At 39.3% G+C, this 21,283-nt stretch overlaps 1 protein-coding gene and 1 pseudogene across 2 annotated transcripts in view; one reads left to right on the plus strand and one right to left on the minus strand.

Moving 5' to 3' along the window:
• Positions 1 to 12,037, plus strand: part of LOC119524191 (centromere protein I-like) — a 96,983-nt gene extending 84,946 nt beyond the window's left edge. The window contains exons 19-20 of one of the 2 annotated variants that reach the window (XM_037822832.1): positions 11,186 to 11,227; positions 11,936 to 12,037. In XM_037822832.1, the coding sequence (XP_037678760.1) occupies positions 11,186 to 11,227; positions 11,936 to 12,037 (144 nt within the window). The remainder of the gene's footprint in view (positions 1 to 11,185; positions 11,228 to 11,935) is intronic. The other variant, XM_037822833.1, reaches the window with a different exon arrangement.
• Positions 6,617 to 7,105, minus strand: LOC119523972 (annotated as a pseudogene).
• Positions 12,038 to 21,283: the final 9,246 nt, after the last annotated feature.

Raw genomic sequence — 21,283 nt, forward strand, 5'->3', positions numbered from 1 at the left:
ATCTTTGTTCCGTGTATTTACATTGCTGTGTTACCATCTCCCAAAATTGTGTTCCAAACCACGTACTCTTGTCTTCTCCTATCACTCTGTAGTGCTCCCTTTAGTATTTCCTGTAGGGCAGGTGTCTTGTTCACAAAGTCTCTCATTGCCTGTTTGTCAGAAAATATTTTGAGCTCTCCCTCATATTTGAAGGACAGTTTTGCTGGATATAGGATTCTTGGTTGGCGGTTTTCCTCTTTCAGTATCTTAAATATATCAGAACCCTTCCTTCTTGCCTCCATGGTTTCTGCTGAGAGATCCGCACATAGTCTTATTAAACTTTCTTTGTATGTGATGGATCACTTTTCTCTTGCTGCTTTCAGAATTCTCTCTTTGTCTTTGACATTTGATAATCTGATTATTAAGTGTCTTGGTGTAGGCCTATTCAGATCTATTCTGTTTGGAGTATGCTGCTCTTCTTGGATCTGTAATTTTATGTCTTTCATAAGAGATGGGAAATTTTCATTGATTATTTCCACTATTATTGCCTCTGCCCCTTTTCCCTTCTCTTCTCCTTCTGGGACACCAATGATAAGTACATTCTTGTACTTTGTTTCATATTGCTCATATTTTTTCATTCTTTTCTCCATCTGCTCCTTTGCATGTAGGCTTTCAGGTGTTTTGTTCTCCATTCCCTGAGTGTTTTCTTCTGCCTCTTGACATCTGCTGTTGTGTTTCCATTGTGTCTTTCATCTCGTGTTGTGCCTTTCATTTCCATAGATTCTACTAGTTGTTTTTTTGAACTTTTTATTTCTGCCTTATGTATGCCCAGTGTTCTCTTTACAGCCTCTATCTCTTTTGTGATAACTTCTCTAAACTTTTTGAATTGATTTAGCATTAGTTGTTTAAATTCCTGTATCTCAGTTGAAGTGTATGTTTGTTCTTTGACTGGGCCATAACTTTGTTTTTCTTAGTGTAGATTGTAATTTTCTGTTGTCTAGGCATGGTTTCCTTGGTTAGCCAAATCAGGTTTTCCCAGACCAGAACAGGCTCAGGTCCCAGACGGAAGAAATATTCAGTATCTGATTTCCCTGAGGATGTGTCTTAGAAAATTGGTTCCTGTGATGACTCAGGTCACTGTGCTTTTCTGCCCAGCAGGTGGCTCCTCTTAGCCTATAATTCTTGACTGGTGCGAGGAGGTGTGGCTGTGTTCCCCCAGGCTCTGGGGTCTGGTTCTGAATGGAAAGGGCCCCACCCCTTTCCTCTTAGAGAAGATAGACCCCCTAGGGGGAGGTCATCAGCATTTCAGTGTTCTCTCTCTCTCTCTCTGCTTGTGCTATCTCCACCCTTCTTTGAATCACAGCACTGGGAACTGTAATGGCTAGGGCTTTCTCCACTGAGCCAAAAAAGAAACAGATAGTCTCCTTCAGACCTAGTTCAAGGTGACCCTCCAGCTTTCCAAGCTCAGTTGTCACCCGAAGCTTCCGTCTGTTTTTTGGGGATTCGTACCTGTAGTGAGCAGTTCACACTCGCTTCTTAAAACCCCAGTTGGAGCTCAGCTGAGCTATATTTGCTTGCTGGGAGAGAGCCTCTCTCTGGCACCTCGAGGCTTTGCAGCTCGGGCTATGGGGGAGGAGGCCTCACAACTTGGATCCGCAGGTTTTACTTACAGATTTTATCTCTGTGTTGTCAGGCATTCCTCCCGATTCAGGTTGGTGTATGATGAGTGGACAGTCTCGTTTGGCACCCCGCAGTTATTCTGGATTATTTACTAGTTGTTTCTGTTTTTTTTTAGTTGTTCTAGGGGGACTACTTAGCTTCCACTCTCTCTATGCCACCATCTTCCCTGTCTTCTCTCTCACTCGTTTTTGAAGGACATTTTTGCTGGATATAGAATTCTTGGTTTGCAATTTTTCTCTTTCAGTATCTTAAAAATATCATACCACTGCCTTCTTGCCTCCATGATTTCTACTGAGAAATCTGCACAGTCTTTTCGAGCATCCCTTGTATGTGATGGATCACTTTTCTCTTGCTGCTTTCAGAATTCTCTGTCTTTGACATTTGATAATCTGATTATTAAATGTCTTGGAGTAGGTCTATTTGAATCTATTCTGTTTGGGGTATGCTGCACTTCTTGTATGTGTAATTTTATGTCTTTCATAAGAGATGGGAAATTTTTGTTGATTATTTCCTCTGTTATTGTTTCTGCCCCTTCTCTCTTCTCCTTCTTGGATACCCATGACACAGATATTTGTGCACTTCATGTTGTCTTTCAGTTCCTTTAGCTGCTGCTCATATTTTTCAATTCTTTTCCCTATATGTTATTTTATTTGTAGGATTTCAGGTGTTATGCCCTCTAGTTCATGAACCCTTTCTTCTTCTTTGCTGTTTTATGTCTCCATTGTGTTTTTCATCTCTTCTGTTGTGCCTTTCATTCCCGTAAGTTCTGCCAGTTGTTTTTTCAAGTTCATGAGTTTTTCTTTATCATCAAACAGTGTCTTCTTTATATATGTCATCTCTTTTGCCACATTTTCCTTCAGCTCGTTGATTTGATTTAGCATAGTTGTTTGAACATTTTTGATTAGTTTTTTCAACTCCTACCTCATTTGAAGTGTAAGTTTGTTCCTTTGGGCCATATATTCGTTTTTCCTAGTGTGACTCATAAATTTTTGTTGTCTAAGTATTTGGTTTCCTTGATTACCCCAATCAGATTTTCTCAGACCAGACGGGCCCAGGTCTCAGGAATAGGGTGTAATCAGTATCATGTTTCCCTGAGGATTAGAGCTATTTTCCTGTGAGGTCTCTAGACTCTGCTTTTCCTATCCTGCCCAGCAGGTGGCACTTGTCAGTCCACAGCTCCCCACCAACATAAAGAGGTTTGGTGCCTTTAATTCTCAGCGGACCCTGACCCAGCCAGAGGTGGAAGGTGTCAGAAGCCAAGCTTAAGTTGTTTCTGGGTTTTCTTTTTCCCCAAGGCCGAGGGGTCTGAATTCTCTGAGGGAGGGCAGCCAGTTGAACTGGGACCCACCCCTCCTTTTCTTATGGAAGATACACCCTTTAGGAAATTGTCTCGTACACTCGAGTTCTTCCTTTGTCTCTCTGACTCTCTTAACTCCACCCTTGCCTGGGTCAATGCTGACAATTGAAAATGATTGAAGTTTCCTCTAATGAGCTACTTAGAATGAGGGAAAAAAAAGAAAAAGAAGGAACTCCCTTTTTCAGAGTCAGTCCCAGCCCCCACCCACAGTTTTGATGGTCTACTGGAGTTGGTTCCCGGTGCTATGTGTGCCTTTTTTGGGGTCACATCCATTTTCCAGTATTCTAAATTCACCCCTCTCCAGAAGCCTCTTTATTTTTCCATCAGTCCTGCCTCCTCTCTGCCAGGAGAGACCTCAGGGTTCCTTTCCTGCTTGCTCTGGATTTATCTGTGCCTGTAGCTTCTATTCAGTAGTCCAGATTTGTTAATTATAACCACAGTTGGAGCTTGGTTGAGTTGCTTTCCCTTGCACATAGTAGACTGCTTCTTTCTTCCACATGGAAGTGTTACAACTCAGCCTGCCATGCCAGTGGGGGAGCTTTGCTTACAGCTCTATGCTGCTATCTTAGCCATTCCACCTATTCCAGACTGGTGTATGATGTGTGTCTGGTCACAGGTGTCCCCAAACAGTTGTTCTAGACTATTTACTAGTTGTTCCTGGCTATTGACTAGTTGCTCTAGAGGAATAACTATATTCCACATGTCCCTATGCTGCCATCTTGCCCCACCTCCTTCCCTACCCATATTTAGTTTATTTCTATCCATGTTTTCCTTCATCTCTTTTAATTGATTTAGGAAATTTGTTTGAACTTCTTTGATTAGTTGTTCCAAATTCTTTGTCTCCTCTGAAGTTTTAATTTGTTCCCTTGACTGGGCCATATATTCCTGTGTGTTAGTATGGCCTTTAGTTTTTTGCTGATATCTGGGCACCTGATTAGTTTGATGTCATAATCCCGAAGGTCAGTTTCTCCCTCTTGCCTAGTGTTTTATTGTGGAATGGTTATGTGTTAAGCTCATCTTTGACACTTAGTGCAGCTTATATTGAACCTTTAGAGTAGCCTGCGTTTAACTGTTCAGATTTTTTCACGTTTTCCTTATCTGTTTCTTGCCCTAAATATGTGGTCCAACTTTTAAGATTGCACTTTTTTTGTGATTGTTATGCCTACAGGAGAAAGCTTCCTTTCCTCTGGTCATTCTGTGGGAATCCTGATTTGCTCAGTTTTTGTGCAGAATTTTTTCCCTAGTACCTATGATTAGTTTAACTACTCTCCCATGCTCAGAGCCCCCTTTTCATTATACTTTTTCTGTCCTGGAACCCAGATTGCCTTAGAGCAGTTCAGTTTGCTCTTTCTTTTTCCTGTGAGTCTTTTCTCCCTCCAGTAACTTCCCAAGTGTATCCTGTCTTGGAGTGCCTGATGGTGTGAATGTTTAAAAATGCCTTTTTGTTATTGTTTAGTTGCTCCAACAATCACAGACCAGGCTGGGTGCGTGCACGTCTTGCCCATAGTTCTGCTGTGGTCTTTTTAATTTCCATGGGCCCTTTTGTAAGCATGTGCTCTCCAGCTACTTGGTTTCTACCCTTGGTCTCTGCAGCCTTGGTCTCCTGTGCCTGGTTATGTGTGGGGTCTTTGCTTGCTGCTGTTGTAACTCTGTGGTCTGTGTCCATGACAGGAGGTACCTGGTCCATGCCGCCATTGTATGACTCTTAAGCTGCACAGGACTGAGTGAGAGTGAGGTGTCTGGATTGCATGTATAGGTTGTAGATCTCATGTTCTTTTATTGGTGTTTTGTCTTTCTTTTTTGTCAATTCAGCATTTGTGGAGGAGTCCTTCTCCAGTCTCTATTGTCCTTCAGAGTTCCAAGCAATTGATTTTTTTCATCTAAATTTGCTCTATGTAATTGGGTAGATATAAATTAATGAACAAAAACTTAAGAAGCAAGATACGTATAACAATTTAACAGAACCTAATATTCTAATGCCTTTCAACTTTTCTCAATTTCGTCTTTAAGTCATTCCATCATGGGCCTCAAAAGAAATTAACCAACATATGATACTGCAGTCAAATGTCAAATCTTTAGAAAGTACTTATGACATACTGAATTCCTCTATAATGCAATTATGAAGAACCTTCAAGATACTTGTTTTTGTATGTAGAAAAGTATTAAGAGTCAAATATTCAACTCAATATAAAGTAATAAGGTAAATTTCTGATTTCTTTGTTAGGTTGCGACTGCTTCTCCTTTTGCTAATGAGTGGTTTTTTTTCAGCTGTAATATCACTGAGCTGAACAAATAAATCACCTTTGAGAATACATAAGGAAAAGTAAATGCATGCTAAATGGATAAAACATTACTACTACATCTTTACTAGACCATCTCTATTGAAAATGCTTCGAAAGCTTAGAAATTGAGTATTCTTACATTAACTCCAAGAAAAGATAAAGGTGGAATTCCTTTTCTGAGATCACAACTATGAAGTCTATAGTTATACAAACTGTGCATTTGTTTACAAAACATGAAATATATTGATCTTAATTCTCTCTGCCTATGTATGACATTTGTCTGTCAGTGAGCTAGCAGGACTTAACATATGTTTCCAAGAAACAGACTAAGATGCATTTTATATAACTTTATATATCTTCAGTACCACAGTAATGAGAGATGCAGTATCCTTTTGCTATGGTTCAAGACAACAGGGAGGAAGGGCACAGGGAAAAGAATAAATCAAAATTGTTACCACTGAGGAACATTTTTTTCTCTTTAAGTTTCACCCCATGCCACTTTAATTTTTACATTAGTATGGTGGCGTAATTCGAGCTCATAAATCAGAAATCTTAACATTTAAAATTTACCTTGACTTTAATTAAAAGTAAGTAAAGTTAATCACCATATTAACAACCAAAATAATTACATAAAACACAACGGAAAGGGTACTATTAAACCCTACTTTATTACAATTGGTTTCTTAACCATTAGCTAATTTTTCATAGAAAAGGGATAGTGCATCTAATTTGCTTAGAAGCTAGGAGATCACTTTGAATTCTGCATTTCCTAACTGCAAACAGAATATAGCACTTTAAACAGGTTATAAACTGGTTCTCAAGCGTAGAGCCAGCCTCAACAATAATAATACATTATTTAAAAAGACCTAAGGCAATGGATTCCATTTCCAGTGGAAAAAAAGAACTGTGCACACAAGCTTAAAACTACTTTTTTGTGCCAGTGTTATAAAATGTAGCTTTTAATAAAACCTTGACCCAAAAGCCAGCAACTTCATAAAAGAATTACTGTTGGGGGGGGGGAGGAAGGGAAAAAGAATTATTTCATTTAGAAAAAATAATCAGTGTCTTTTTCCTAATTAAATCTTCCACATACACAATTTCAACATATACAGATGCTTTAACACTTTACACAATTCCTATGTACTGGAGCAGTAATGAGATCTAAATACAATTATATATTTTAAACACTGGGTCAAGGCTTTACATAAAAATACCATTCTTAAGAAACTTTTGTGCATGCTCTTAATTCCTAATCCCTGGCTCTTTGGGCTCAGTGACAAAAGCTCAAAACCACCGAAAATGATGGTTCACTGAAGTGTCAGAGGAGAGACCCTGGCCCAGTCTTACAGTACAAAAGCAGTGCTGCATCAACTGGCTCCATGCAGAAGGAGCACGTGAAGGAACTCATCAACCAGTCATCTATACAGTCCAGGTGATAGATGTGCATGCACAGCAGAAACCTAATTGGGTCCCCATAAACAAAGTCCATCATACACATCACACACTCCCGAATCCTTTTTTCTTATCCGTGTCTTCCAGGGTCATAAAGTCCTTTAGGCAGATGCTGTATAAGGCCTATTCTTTGAGTTATCCTTATTTGTTCCTTGTCAGTCAGCTGTGTTGCAAGTCAAGTCTGGCTAGGTGTTGGATGATAGAGTGGAACTGGAACATGTTCCAGATATGACGCTGGAGGCTCCTGATCCGGCTCGGTCCCCTTGCCAAAGCTAGCCTGGTCAGACTGAGACTTGTGCAGCAGACAGATGTTATCTGAGGTGGGGGATTTGAGGCAGTTCCCCATCTTCCGGGGCTGTGGGGGGAGGAAGAAAATTGTGGCTGGGTCGTTCGCACACTCCGTGGTCAGCTTGGGTCGGCGAGGTGGGGTTCAGTGACAGGTGGGGATTTAGACGGTGGCGACTCCCCCACCCCACCTCTCCACCCCCGGCTCAGTCAAGGGGCCGCTTATGCCAGTAGCTGGGAGTCGGGGACTTGAGCCTGTGCTGTGGGCTCCACTAGGGTCGTGGTGCCTCCTGCAAGGCAGTGATGGGGTGGGGAGAGACAAGGTACTCCGCTCCCCCTGCCCCCCCCCGCCCCCGCGGGGCCGTGGCAGCCACAGAACTGCTGGACCTAATCTGGGTGGGGAGGTGGGGGCACAGCCGCAGTGGCTGTCTCAACTGCTGTCTCAGCTGCTGCCCAACCGAAGCTGGAGCTGCAGCCCTGGGCCTCATCCTACTCCCCAAACAGTTGATTTTTGTCCTTTTATTAGTTGATTCTGAAGGGAGACTTTTCCAGGGAATGTATTATGTCACCATGTTGATGGCATCACGCTTGTTTTGAGGAAGATTACTACCCTTAAGATTCCTCTACTGCATTTGCCCGAGGGGGGTTGGAATGATGGCTGGCCCCCAGCCATCTGGTGTAGCCCATTCAAAAGCTGTGATCAGCTGTCGGAGCACCCTACCCCCACCCAGAGTTTGGAGGACTAGGTCTTCAAGTATCATCCTGTACCAGCAAGCTGTGCTTTGAGTTAGATCTGCAGTCCCCACTGCTGCCCACCACAAAACTGAGGAGTGGGTGATAGTAGCCACTGCAGGAAAGATGAAACTCTCTGGCATTTCAGCAATTTCCATCTTTTCCTCCCGCTCCTCCTTGGATGTTGCATAGTGTTCGACTAGACTCCCGAGTTTCAAAATAGTTGATTTGGACAGTTCCTGCCAGTTTCATAGTTATTTTGGTGGAAGGACTGATTCATGGAGCTTACTACTCTGCCATCTTCCCATAATCCTCTCAGCCACACTCTTTATGGCACTGAGGATGATACTGTGTTGCAAAACAGACATCCATGATTCTTGAGTAGAAAAATAATTCAGTGGAGTTGGACACTGAATGGGAAGTTTTAGAAATACCTTTACCAATTTACTTTATGTTTTAGTTTGCTGAAGTTCCTGAAATGCAATATACCAGAAATGGGTTAGTTTTTACAATGTGGATTTATTAATTTACAAGCTTACAGTTCTCAGGCTGGGAAAATGTCCAAATCAAGGCATCAGCAGGCAATGGTTTGTCCCCAAAGACCAGCTACCGGCGATCCTCAGCTCCTCTGTCACGTGGCCAAGAACATGGTGACGTCTCCTGGTCTCTCCCTTCTCTCCCAGGTTTTGTTGTTTTCAGCTTCTGGCTTTATGTTTTTACCATTTTGTTTATTTTTCTTTATTTATTTAATTATTTACTTTATTTATTTATTTTAGCAGTTTTGTGCACACACCATACAATCCATCCTAAGTGTATAATCAGTGGCTCTTAGTATAATCACATAGTTATGCATTCACCACTATAGTCAATATGAGAACATTCTCATTTCTTGTGAAGAAAAGAATCCCAAATCCCTTATATCCCCCAGTTATTGACATTTAGCTTTAGTATAGTAACTTTGTTATGATTAGTCTCTCTTCATAAAAAGCAATTACAGTTTGAGGACACTTCATATGTGCCTCTTTTGACAGCACCAAGTCTGAATGTTTCCATTTCACGAGAAACATTAATTCTCCACTGTTGTCTGTGGCACCAATTATGCATTCAAGATCAAGACCTCTAGCAAAGCCTCTTGGTTTGTCAGCAGCATCTCTTTTCTTCTTTGATTTGCTGTCATCAGATTCACTGTCAGATGAAGATTTTCATTTTGTACCATCTTTTTCTTTACCAGCTTTTTGAGTATTAAAAAATGCTTCAATTAACTCTGGGCATCTAAATTTTCTTCAGGCTCCCAAATATTGTCACCATCTGTAAATCCCTTCCACTTCAGGAAATGCTCCACCTTCCCATTCACTACAAGTCGATCCAGTACTTTTTCCACCAGAAATTCTTTGGTCTCTGCCTCTGCAACTTTTTTACTCTTTCCATTCTGTTTCACATTTTTTGGAATGTAGTTTTATTGGAGGCCATTTTTTATTGCAGCCTTGAAGAGCTCTTATATTTGAGGCCGAGGGAGAAGGGAGGAGGGGCAAGGACAGTCCTTTGTTACAATTAATGAAAGAATATTACATTGTTACTGTTAACTGTGGAACTTAGTTTACATTAGTTGTATTTTTTCCCGTTTAACATCCTATTATTAACACCTTGTAATACGTTTGTTCTAGTTCATGTAAGAAGTTCCTTATATTCGTATGATTAAGCACCATCATTGTCCACTCTAGGTTTCACTAAGTTGTGCAGTTCCAGTTTTTATCCTCTAGCTTTCCTTTTGGTGACATACACAACTCTAGCCTTCCTCTTTCAACCATGCTCACACTCAGCTTTGTTAATTATACTTTCAGTATTGTGTTGCCAGCACACAGTATTGTGCTGTCCATTTCCGAACCTTTACAACCAACCTTGTTAAACATTGTATACTCCTTCATCATCTATTGACCAATCTCTGCCCTCTTGCTGTCTCTTGATAATCTGTGCTCTCGAGTTTAACTCTCAGAGTTTGCAAATTATAGTTAGTTTATATTTAGTGAGACCATACAATATTTGTCCTTTTGATTCTGGTTTATTTTGCTCAATATAATGTCCTCAAGGTTCATTCATGTCACTGCATGCCTCACAACTTCATTCCTTTCTGCAGCCACACAGTATTCCATCCTAGATATATACTACAGTTTGCCCTTCCCCTCATGAGTCAGTGGACCCTTGGCTGCCTCCATCCATTGGCAGTCATGAATAGTCCCACCTTAAACATCGGTGTGCAAATGTCTGTTCGTGTCCCTGCTTTCAGTTCTTCTGAGTATGCCTAGTAACAGGATTGCTGGATCATATGGCAATTTCTTACTTAGCTTCCTGAGGAACTACCACACTGCCCTCCAGAGGGGCTGCACAGTTCTACTTCCCTACCAATAATGAATAGGTATACCTCTTTCTCCATATCTTCTCTAGCACTTGTAGTTTTCTGTTTATTTTTTTAAACAGTTTATTCACACACCATACAATCCATCCTTTGTGTACAATCCGTGGCTCCTGGTATAATCACATAGTTATGCTTTCACCACCACAATCTATATGAGAACATTCCCATTTCTTCCAAAAAGAAAGAAGAAGAAAAAAATCCCATAACCCTCCCTTATATCCTCTTCTTATTGACATTTAGCTTTGATATATTGCCTTTCTTACAATTAATGAAAGAATATTACAATGTCACTGTTAAATATAGAGCTTAGTTTGTATTGTGTATTTTTCCATATACCATCCCATTCCGTTTTATTTTGTATAAATATGATATATTATAAACTCTCCCTATATATAAAACAATTCAGTCATTGTAAACTAAAAATCGTAAGTGTTAAAAAGGCACTGCGTTATATATAGTTTAATCGTCAGTTTTCCCTTAGTGATGTAGAAAAAAATGTTATTTCTTGGAATTGGTGGTTCTTAGATTTAGTGACATTCAGTAGGATGATAAAGCCAGGGAATAGATCAATCATCTAGGCCTTAGTTTTGATAAAGAATTACAGTTTCAAGGAAACAACTATGTATACAAAGTCTGCCTCACCCAGACTTCCTCTTCATCCCTCAGGACTCAATTCAAGTATCATATTCCTCATAAAAACTCTTCACTGAATTCTTCCATCCCCACCCCAGTGGCTAAGTATAGAATTAAAAAAAAAAACTGAAACCATAGATTAACAAAATGATGATCACTTTATCCATTGTTGTTTTATTTCCCCTCTCTCTGGGCTTCTTGGAGAAAGAAATCTGGAGGGTTATAATAAGTATCTATTCAAAAGGAATCCAAATGAGTGATGGTAGGAATAGAACTTAGCAAATGAATTAAACAGGAAGCGCCTTCTTAATTTTCTGGTGATATTTGCTAACCAAATATTTCCCTACTTTTTGTTTGTTTTTGTTTTTTAAGGAATGGCCAGAAGAAAGGACAGTAAACTTGAGCTCTATTCAGGTAAATAAATTTACTTTCATCATGTTCAGCAATTTCATAAAGCATACATAATTTCATCAAGAGAATTTACACTTTTACCTTTTTTCCCAAATCTTAAGTCTTCTGCTTCCACAGTGTCAAAGTGAAGTGTCTGCCTTCTGAGTTCATTCCAGTGACTTTTATGTGAATTTATTGGTACATACCCTCTACAGTCTTTGCTAGGATATAACTATTCATAGTTTGACTCTTGCTGTTGTGGTTATGAATCATCTCATTTTATATTCTAGTTGCATGCATACGATCTAAGACTATAATGAGACTAGTTTAAAAAACCATATACAATTGTCTCATTATTATAGTAACTCCTGTTGGTACATATTTAATATAGGAAATAACATAATAATGTCTGCTCCTGTGTAATTTGTTTTAAATGTTAAATTCCTAGAATGTAGGAATGATGACCTATTTTGATTTCACAGTACTTTGTTCAGTTGAACAGCTAAATTTGTTTGCCAATATAGTAAAAAGAATGTTTAGCCCTTGGACCTTGGGTACTTTTCTGGCTGAATGTTACTTAGGGACTGAGTTCTGATTATGAACTTGGCCCCTCTAAGCTGACCCTTTGTATGTACATCCAGAATACTGTTAACTTTTCCTAAGTAAAGAGGAAGTAGAGAATAAGCCGAGTAAAATATTTGCTAAGTAATTTTCCTCTGTCTGTGCCTGCAGGGAAAGAAATGGAACTGGTATTTGGACTATTTATTTTCAGAGGAGTTACAAGGCCTGAAACTTTTCATAAGAAGTAGTATTCATCATTCTTCTGTTCCCTGATCAGACAGCATAAAGCGCAATGGTCAACATCAAATGAAAGTTGATATAAACTGAGCAGTCTGAACTAAATTCCTTCCTGGTTGCTAGAGAGGCCAAATGGCTCAACTTGAGTTTCCATATTTGTTTTGCCAACAGTATGCCACCCTCAAGGAGAACTTGGACTGGCCTTCTATCCATGGCCCAGGTTTGGCTACTTTAGTTCTCAGGATTTAGATTCCTTAGCTCACTAATAAGAGATGACTTCTATATCATTAGGCTCTGCCTTCCACCAAATTATGCATAAAGATACACATTTGTTATATAGTAGGATTTTTCACATTTTTGTGTACTATTAGCTATATTGATGGAATAGAGCAGGTAATATACAGTGGCAGTTAATTCACATAGATACACCTGCAAAGTACTCTACATCAGTGAAACTTCTCTGTTGCCATTTTTCTTACTGTGGAAAACAATACCAGCACTGGATTACAAGATATAACATGTATGACTAAAAGCTGGCTCTAAGTAGGTAGTAGATGCCTGGGCCTTCACTGGTAACAATTTAATAAGAGAAGAAAGGGAAGAGGATTGTGGGGTAATTGAGACATTTCTGCTTATACCTGACTGATTCCATGAAACTGCTGTATTTTGTTTGTATATATGTGTATGTGTATATATATCTATATATATCTATATATATCTATATAGATATATATAGATATATATATATATCCAGTTTTTAAATTTTGGGGCCCAAATAAACTAATTGCAACTTTACTTTCAGGGTTAATTCTGAAGCTTTTCTTTTATTTCACAACAGTTAGGATATCGTGTTGAAAATGTGCTGTAATTGCTTCAGTGCTACTGATTAACTCTCCCCTCTTTAATAAAATTCATGCCATTTGAGAAAAATCAGCTGACTGTATTTCTGTCTTTAGGGGCACATTTTTATGGTTCTTTTTTGTTTTTTTAAAGCATAACAAAACCCAAAACTAGATTGGATAGTGTTCAGAATAGAAATACCATTCATTCATTTAATAAATATTTCTTAAACTCCTAGCAACAGCCAGGTATTCTGTGTGCTAGAAATACAGCTGTGAACAATACAATGTATCCGCTTCTGTGGAGCTTTTGTTTCAGTGGAAAAGACAATCAAAATGTAAACAAATATATAATATTAGATGTTAAGAAAAAAAGGAGGGAGGGCCCTGTCCTGATCAAGATGGCATAGTGAGACACTTCAGGGCTCTGTCCTCCCACAGAAGCTTTGAATAACCAACAAATTGTCTTTCTCAAGCCTCCAGAAAAGAGTTAAGGTACTGCAGTAACAAAGCAGTGCTGAATCAAGAATAATCCCACTTAAAAGTGGTAGGATCTTGTAGCCCCCTAGCTGACCAACCCCCCACCCTTCACTGGCTCGGTGTGGAGCCAGCCCATGCTCCCAGTGCAGATCTCTGCTCTGCTTCTGTAGGGAGCAGAGTGAACTTTATGCATATACTAGAATCATATATATCTGGGCCAAACTCTGGTGGTGGCCTCAGGGACTTGCCATTCCAGAGCTTGCCCTGCATGGAAAAGACAGCTCATGGAACTCTCCTACAGAATGCTGTTGGAAAACAGTCAAGTCATTGTTGCCTGCGGCAAGGGATTGCTGGGTGTAGGACATCCATTCAGTGCAGTGCCTGGGACTGTGACAAAACTTTCCTAGGGAAGAGGGGGCATTCGTATCTATGTAAACAGGGGAATTTCCAGGGCAACGTATGCATGTCTAAGGCAAGACATGTGCAGAAAGGATCAGGGAGGCCCCTTCACTTTGACCTGAAGTTGTTCTCTAGACTCATTGTATGGATAAACCCAGAGAGAACACTTACACAGGTCAATCTGCAAAGACTGGGAAAGGTGTTTTCTTTTTTTCCTTTTTTTTTTTTTTGTTTTTGGTTAGTTACTGGCAATGAAGGAAAGCTCTGTCATAACATGAGTTGGATACAAGCTTAAGGAACAGACGAATCAGAGTCTAAATTCCAGTAGTAACACATTAAAATATCAAAATGTCGAGGTTTCCACAAAAGTTTACACAACGTACAAAGATATAGGAAGCAATGGCCCAGGCAAATGAGAAGATGAAAGCCTTAGAAACCATCAGTAAGGAGGATCAGACTTGGGAAGGGACATACTAGAGAAATACTTTAAAAGATTATGAAAAGGAACCAAACAAGTGAAGTCCACAGTAACAGAAATAAAAAATTCCCTTGAGAGGTTTAACAGAAGATTGGAACTGGCAGAAGAAAAAATCACTGAACTTGAAGATAAGGTGAGTGAAAACAGTCTGAGGAGCAGAAGGAAAAAAGAATGAAAAAAATGAACAGAGCCTGAAGAACCTTTAGGACACTGTCAAGTGTACCAATATATGCATTGTAGGAGTCCCAGAATAAGAAGAGACAGAAAGGGGCTAAGAAAATATTCAAAGAAATAATTGCTGAAAAATTCCAAAATTTAACAAAATGCATGAATATACATGTCCAAGATGCTCAAACTCCATGCAGAATAAATCTAAATAGACCCACACAGCAGCATATTATAATCAAACTGCTGAATGTCAGAGATAAAGAAGGAATTCCAAATGCTGCAAGAGAGAAGCAACATGTAACATTCAGGGGAGCCTCAATAAGTTAAGTGCCAATTTCGCATCAAAAGCCATCAATGCAAGAAGGCAGTGGGATGGCATATCGCCAACCAAGAATTTGTGTGTGACAAAACCTTCTTTCCAAAATGAGGGAGAGATTAAGACACTCCCAGGTAAACAAAAGCCAAGGGGGGTTGTCACCAATAAACCAGCCCTCCAAGAGATCCTAAAGAGTTCTGCAGGTTGGAAGGAAAGGACACTAGACAATAGATCAAAACCACATGAAGGAAACAAGGTATCCACTGACAGGTGAAAACATGGGTAAATATAAATGCCAGTACTATTGTATTTTGGTTGGTAGCTTCACTTTCTACTTCCTACAGGATCTAAAAGACAATGGAGTAAAATGTAATGAGGAATCAATGGTTTGGGACTCATTATGTATAAATATTTAATTTGTGACAATAACTACATAAAGGTGGGGAACAGAGGGGTATAGGAACATAGTTTGTATATACTATTGAAGTTAAGTTGGTATTACAGTCAACGAGATTGTTACAGATTTAGGATGTTAAATTTAAACCCTATGGTAACTACAGAGAAAATATCAGAGAATATGCAGGTCATAGAGACAGAAGTTAGAGTACACGTTGCTAAGGGCTGGGTGCAGGGGAAATGGGGAATTAATGCCTAATGGTGTAGGGTTTCTGTTTGGGGAGATGGGGAAAGTTTTATTAATGGAAAGTGGTGAGGGCACCACCCTATCATGAATGTGATTAATGCCATTGAATGGTATGCTTGGAAGTGGTTGAGTTGAGAGAATTTCTTTTGTATAAATGTGCCCACAATTAAAAGGAAAAGAAGAGCAATTAAAGAGATAATGACAGTTAAATACAATACATGATCCTGAATGGGATCTAGTAAGGAGAAAATGCTCCAAGGGGCATTATTGGGACATATGAAAAAATTTGAATATAGATTAATCTAAGCTTTATGTCTTTGTTAAATTTCTTGAACTTGACAACTGCACTTAAGTTTGTTACATAAGTGAATATACTTGTTCTTGGCAATATTAAGTGTTCAAGGAACATGATGTACACAACCTACACTCAAGTGTTCAGAAAATCGATGGATAGCTAGGGAGAGAGAGAGATTCAGCAAGTGCGGCAAAATGTTAAAATTGGTGGGTTTGAACATCTGCGGGTGGAGGGGTTGGTATTTTGGAGTGATCTGTATGGGGTTTCTATTATTTTTGTAGCTGTCCTCTCAGTTTGAAAGTATTCCAAAATACAAAGTTAAAACAGAAAAAGCTGAGAATACAGATGGAATGAAGTAAAGTGGTTAGCAAAAACCTGTCTGAGTAAATGGCATGTGCAGAGGCCCTAATGAAGTAAGAGTGAGTCATATGGCTATCTGGAGAAAGAGTATTCTGGGCAGAGGTAAAAGCAAATGAAAAGGTCCTACAATGTTAACTTACTTGGTATATTCAAGGACAGCAAATAGGCTAATGAGTTTAGAAGATAGTAATAAAAGAGGATAGTGGGAAGAAATAAAATAGGAGAGAAGGAGACGACTAGTTCATCAAGATCCTTATAACCTGGTATGGATATGTAACAGGAAACTATTAGAAGGGTTGAGGGTACAGGAGTGACATAGTTTGATTTACCTGTATGAAGTATGGAGCAGCAGTGTGAAGATTAGTCTGAAGAGGAAAGAAAGGTAAAAGCAGAGAGACCAGTTAGGTCATTAGGTGTTCCAAGCAAGCGTCTTGGATTAGATGGTAGGTGATTCGAAGTGGTTAGAGGTTGGATTCAGTCTCTGTTTTGAAAGACCTGTTGATAGTTTGGATATGAGGAGGGGGAAAGAGGAGTCAAGAATGACTCCTAGGTTTTTGACCTGAGCGACCAGGTGAATTCTGAGACGTAAAGGTAAGACCTGAGACGTAAAGGTAAGACATCCTGGAGAAGGAATAGGTTTGAAGGAATGTGGAAACAGAGGTTCTATTTTGACCATGTTAAGTTGTAGATGCCGAGTAGGCAGTTGGATATCCAAGTCGAGTTCAGGTTCCTAGTTGGGAGTCATGATATTGGGTGAATAACCATGATATTGGGTGAAATCACCTAGTACACCTAGAGAAAAGAAGATGGCAAAGGACTGAGCCCTGGGGTATGCCAACATGAAAAGGTGGAAGAGAAGAGGAGGAACCAGTAAAAGATTGAGAAGGACCCACTAATGAGTTAGGAGAAAAGACTGGTGTGCTAGAAGTGAAGTGAAGAATATTTCAAAAAGGAGAGTGTTTAAAACAAACAAAGGTACCCAGTGTTCCTTTTTACTTTAATTGCTCTTTTTCACTTTAATTATTATTCTTGTTATTTTTGTGTGTGTGGTAATGAAGGTGTCAGGGATTGATTTTGGTGATGAATGCACAACTAGGTAATGGTACTGTGAACAATCGAATGTATGCTTTGTTTTGTATGACTGCATGGTATGTGAATATATCGCAATAAAACAAATTTTTAAAAAAGGAGAGGGTTTAGTGGTATGGAATGTTGCTTATATACCTGGAAAGAAGGAACTTTAGCAGCTTTGAAGTAACTGTGATAGTTTCCCCAAGGGATAACTTTTCTCAATTAGAGATTTCTCTTTCATTTTTTGTTAAGATTTATTCACACACCATACAATCATCCAAAGTATACAATCGATTGTTCACATTACCATCATGTAGTTGTTCATCACCCTGATCTATTTTTTGAACATTTTCCTTGTACCAGAAAAAATGAAAATAAGAATAAAAAAATAAGAGTAAAAAGAGAACAAGCAAATAGCCCCCCATCCTATTTTTCCTTTAGTTTTTTGCCCCCATTTTTCTACTTATCCATCCATACACTGGGTAAAGGGAAGTGTGAGCCACAAGGCTTTCACAATCACATTATCACCCCTTGTAAGCTAAATTGTTATATAATCGTCTTAAAGCTTCAAGGCTTGTAGTTTGGTAGTTTGGGTATTTACTACTAGCTATTCCAATTCATTAAAACCTAAAAAGAGTAGTTATACAGTGCATAAGAGTGCCCACCAGAGTGGCTTCTCGACTCCATTTGGAATCTCTCAGCCACCGAAACTTTATTTCATTTCATTTCACATCCCCCTTTTGGTCAAGAAGATGTTCTCCATCCCACGATGCTGGGTACAGGTTCATCCCCAGGAGTCATATCCTGCGTTGCCAGGGAGATTTACATCCCCAGGAGTCAGGTCCCATGTAGGGGAGATGGCAGTGATTTCACCTGCCTAGTTGGCTTAGTTAGAGAGAGAGGGCCACATCTGAGCAACAAAGAGGCACTCAGGAGGAGGCTCTTAGGCACAATTATTTACAGGTTTAGCCTCTCCTTGCAGCAACAAGCTTCACAGGGGCCAGCCCCAAGACAGAGGGCTCAGCACATCAAGCCCGCAGTCCCCAGTGTTTGTGAGAACATCAGCAACAATCTAGGTGAGGAAGTCCAACACCTCTGCATTTTTCCCCAGCTCCTCAGGGGGGCTCCGCATATTTTTTTTCATTTTTTTTTAAATTAACTTTATCAAAAAAATTTTGTGAAAGACAATAAAAAACATTTCAAACAAAACCAAAACAAAAGAATAAGAAAAAACAAATAACCTAAAATAACTACATTACTTCCAACATGTTCCTACTCTACCCCAAGAAAATATACAGACTATAACCCAGCAAAGGAATAAGAAAAACAGATAATCTAAGATAACTACATTTCTGTGAACTTGTTCCTAACACACCAGTCAGAATTAATAAACCATAGTCATTCCTGAGCATTCCCAGAATGTTAAATTTACCCACGATAACATATCTGTTCTCATTAGATTATCGTTCCCCCTTCACTATTTGCTCTCTATCACTAGGTCCCCTGCATTCTACATTACAAACCATTTATTTTACATTTTTCAGTGTTCACATTAGTGGTAGCATATAATATTTGTCTTTTTGTGCCTGGCTTATTTCGCTCAGCATTATGTCTTCAAGTTCATCCATGTTGTCATATGTTTCACAACATCATTCCTTCTTATAGGCATGTAGTATTCCATCATGTGTATATACCACATTTTATTTATCCACTCATCTGTTGAAGGACATTTGGGTTGTTTCCATCTCTTGGCAATTGTGAATAATGCTGCTATAAACATTGGCATGCAGATATCTGTTCATGTCACTGCTTTCAGATTTTCAGGGCATATACTGAGAAGTATGATTGCTGGACTGAAGGGTAACTCTATATCTAGTTCTCTAAGGAACTGCCAGACTGATGTCCAGAGTGGCTGAACCATTATACAGTCCCACCAACAATGAATAAGAGTTCCAATTTCTCCACATCATCTCCAAAATTTGTAGTTACTTGTTTTTTTTAATGGCAGCCATTTAATTGGTGTGAGATGGTATCTCGTTGTGGTCTTAATTTGCATCTCCCTAATAGCTACTGAAGCTAAACATTTTTTTCATGTATTTTTTGGCCATTTGTATTTCCTCTTCAGAGAACTGTCTTTTCATATCTTTTGTCCATTTTATAATTGGACTGTCTGTACTATTTATTGTCTTTGAGTTGTAGGATTTCTTTATATATGCAAGATATCAGTCTTTTGTCAGATGCATGGTTTCCAAATATATTTTTCCGGTTGAGTTGGCTGCCTCTTCACCTTTTTGACAAATTCCTTTGAGGTACAGAAACTTCTAAGCTTGAGGAGTTCCCATTTATCTACTTTTTTCCTTTGTTGTTTGTGCTTTGGGTGTAAGGTCTAGGAAGTGACTGCATAATACAAGTACTTGAGATGTTTCCCTACGTTATCTTCTGGGAGTTTTATGGTACTGTCTCTTATGTTGAGGTCTTTAACCCATTTTGAGTTAATTTTTGTGTAGGGTGTGAGGTAGGAATCCTCTTTCATTCTTTTGGATATGGATATCCAACTCTCCCAGCCCAATTTATTGAAGACTGCTATGTCCCAGTTCAGTGGCTCTGGGGGCCTTCTCAAAGATCAGTTGACCATAGATCTGGGGGTCTATCTCTGAATTCTCAATTCGATTTCATTGATCAGTATGTCTATCTTTGTGCCAGTACCATGCTGTTTTGACTACTGTGGCTTTATAATAAGTTTCAAAGTCAGGGAGAGTAAGTTCTCCCACTCATTTTTCTTTTTTGGAATGTTTTTAGCAATTCAAGGCATCTTCCCTTTCCAAATAAATTTGATTATTAGCTTTTCCAAGTCTGCAGAGTAGGTTGTTGACATTTTGGTAGAGATTGCATTGAATCTGTAGATGAGTTTGGGTAGAATTGACATCTTAATGACATTTAGCCTTCCTATCCATGAGCATGGAATATTTTTCCATCTTTTTAGGTCCCTTTCTATTTCTTTTAGTAAAGTTATGTAGTTTTCTTTGTATAGGTCTTTTACATCTTTGGTTAAATTTACTCCTACATACTTGATTTTTTCAGTTGCTATTGAAAGGAATCTTTTTCTTGAGTATGCCACTTTGTATGTGTTGTGTCCCCCCAAATGCCATTATCTTTGATGTAATCTTGTGTGGGCAGACCTATCAGTGTTAATTAGATTGTAATTCTTTGAGTGTTTCCATGGAATGTGCCCCACCCAACTGTGGGTGATAACTCTGATTGGATAATTTCCATGGAGGTGTTGGCCCCTTCATTCAGGGTGGGTCTGAATTAAATTACTGGAGCACTATATAAGCTCAGACAGAAGGAGCGGGCTTGCTACAGCCAAGAGGGACACTTTGAAGAATGCACAGAAGCTGAGAGTAGCTGCAGATGAGAGACAGCTTGAAGACAGCCATTGAAAGCAGATGCTTGCCCTGGAGAAGCTAAGAGAGGACAAACACCCAAGTGCAACTAAGAGTGACATTTTTGAGGAACTGCAGCCTAGAGAGGAATGTACTAGGAGAAAGCCATTTTTTAAACCAGAATTTTGGAGCAGGCGCCAGCCACATGCCTTCCCAGCTAACGGAGGTTTTCCAGACACCATTGGCTGTCCTCCAATGAAGGTACCCGATTGCTGATGTGTTACCTTGGAAACTTTATGGCCTTAAGGATGTAACTGTGTAACCAAATAAACCCCCTTTTATAAAAGCCAATCCATTTCTGGTGTTTTGCATTGCAGCAGCATTAGCAAACTAGAGCATTGAGTGTCTCTTCAGTTAGGTGATTTCTCATGTATAGAAACATTACTGAGTTATGTGCATTAATCTTGTATCCCACTACTTTCTTATATTTGTTTATGAGCTCTAGTAGCCTTGTCATCAATTTCTCAGGAGTTTTCCAAATACAAGATCATATCATCTGCAAGCAATGACAGTTTTACTTCTTCCTTTCCAATTTGGATGCCTTTTATTTCTTTGTCTTGCTGGACTGCCCTGGCTACCACTTCCAGCACAATGTTGAATAATAGTGGTGACAGCGGGCATCCTTGTCTTGTTCCTGATCTTAGAGGGAAGGCTTTCAGTCTCTCGCCATTGAGTACTATGCTGGCTTTGGGTTTTTCATATATGCTCTTTATCATATTGAGGAAGTGTCCTTTGATTCCTACCTTTTGAAGTGTTTGTATCAAAAAAGGGTGTTTGATTTTGTCAAATG

This window comes from Choloepus didactylus, chromosome Y (genome assembly GCF_015220235.1).
Source record: "Choloepus didactylus isolate mChoDid1 chromosome Y, mChoDid1.pri, whole genome shotgun sequence".
NCBI classification, from domain to species: Eukaryota; Metazoa; Chordata; class Mammalia; order Pilosa; family Megalonychidae; genus Choloepus; species Choloepus didactylus.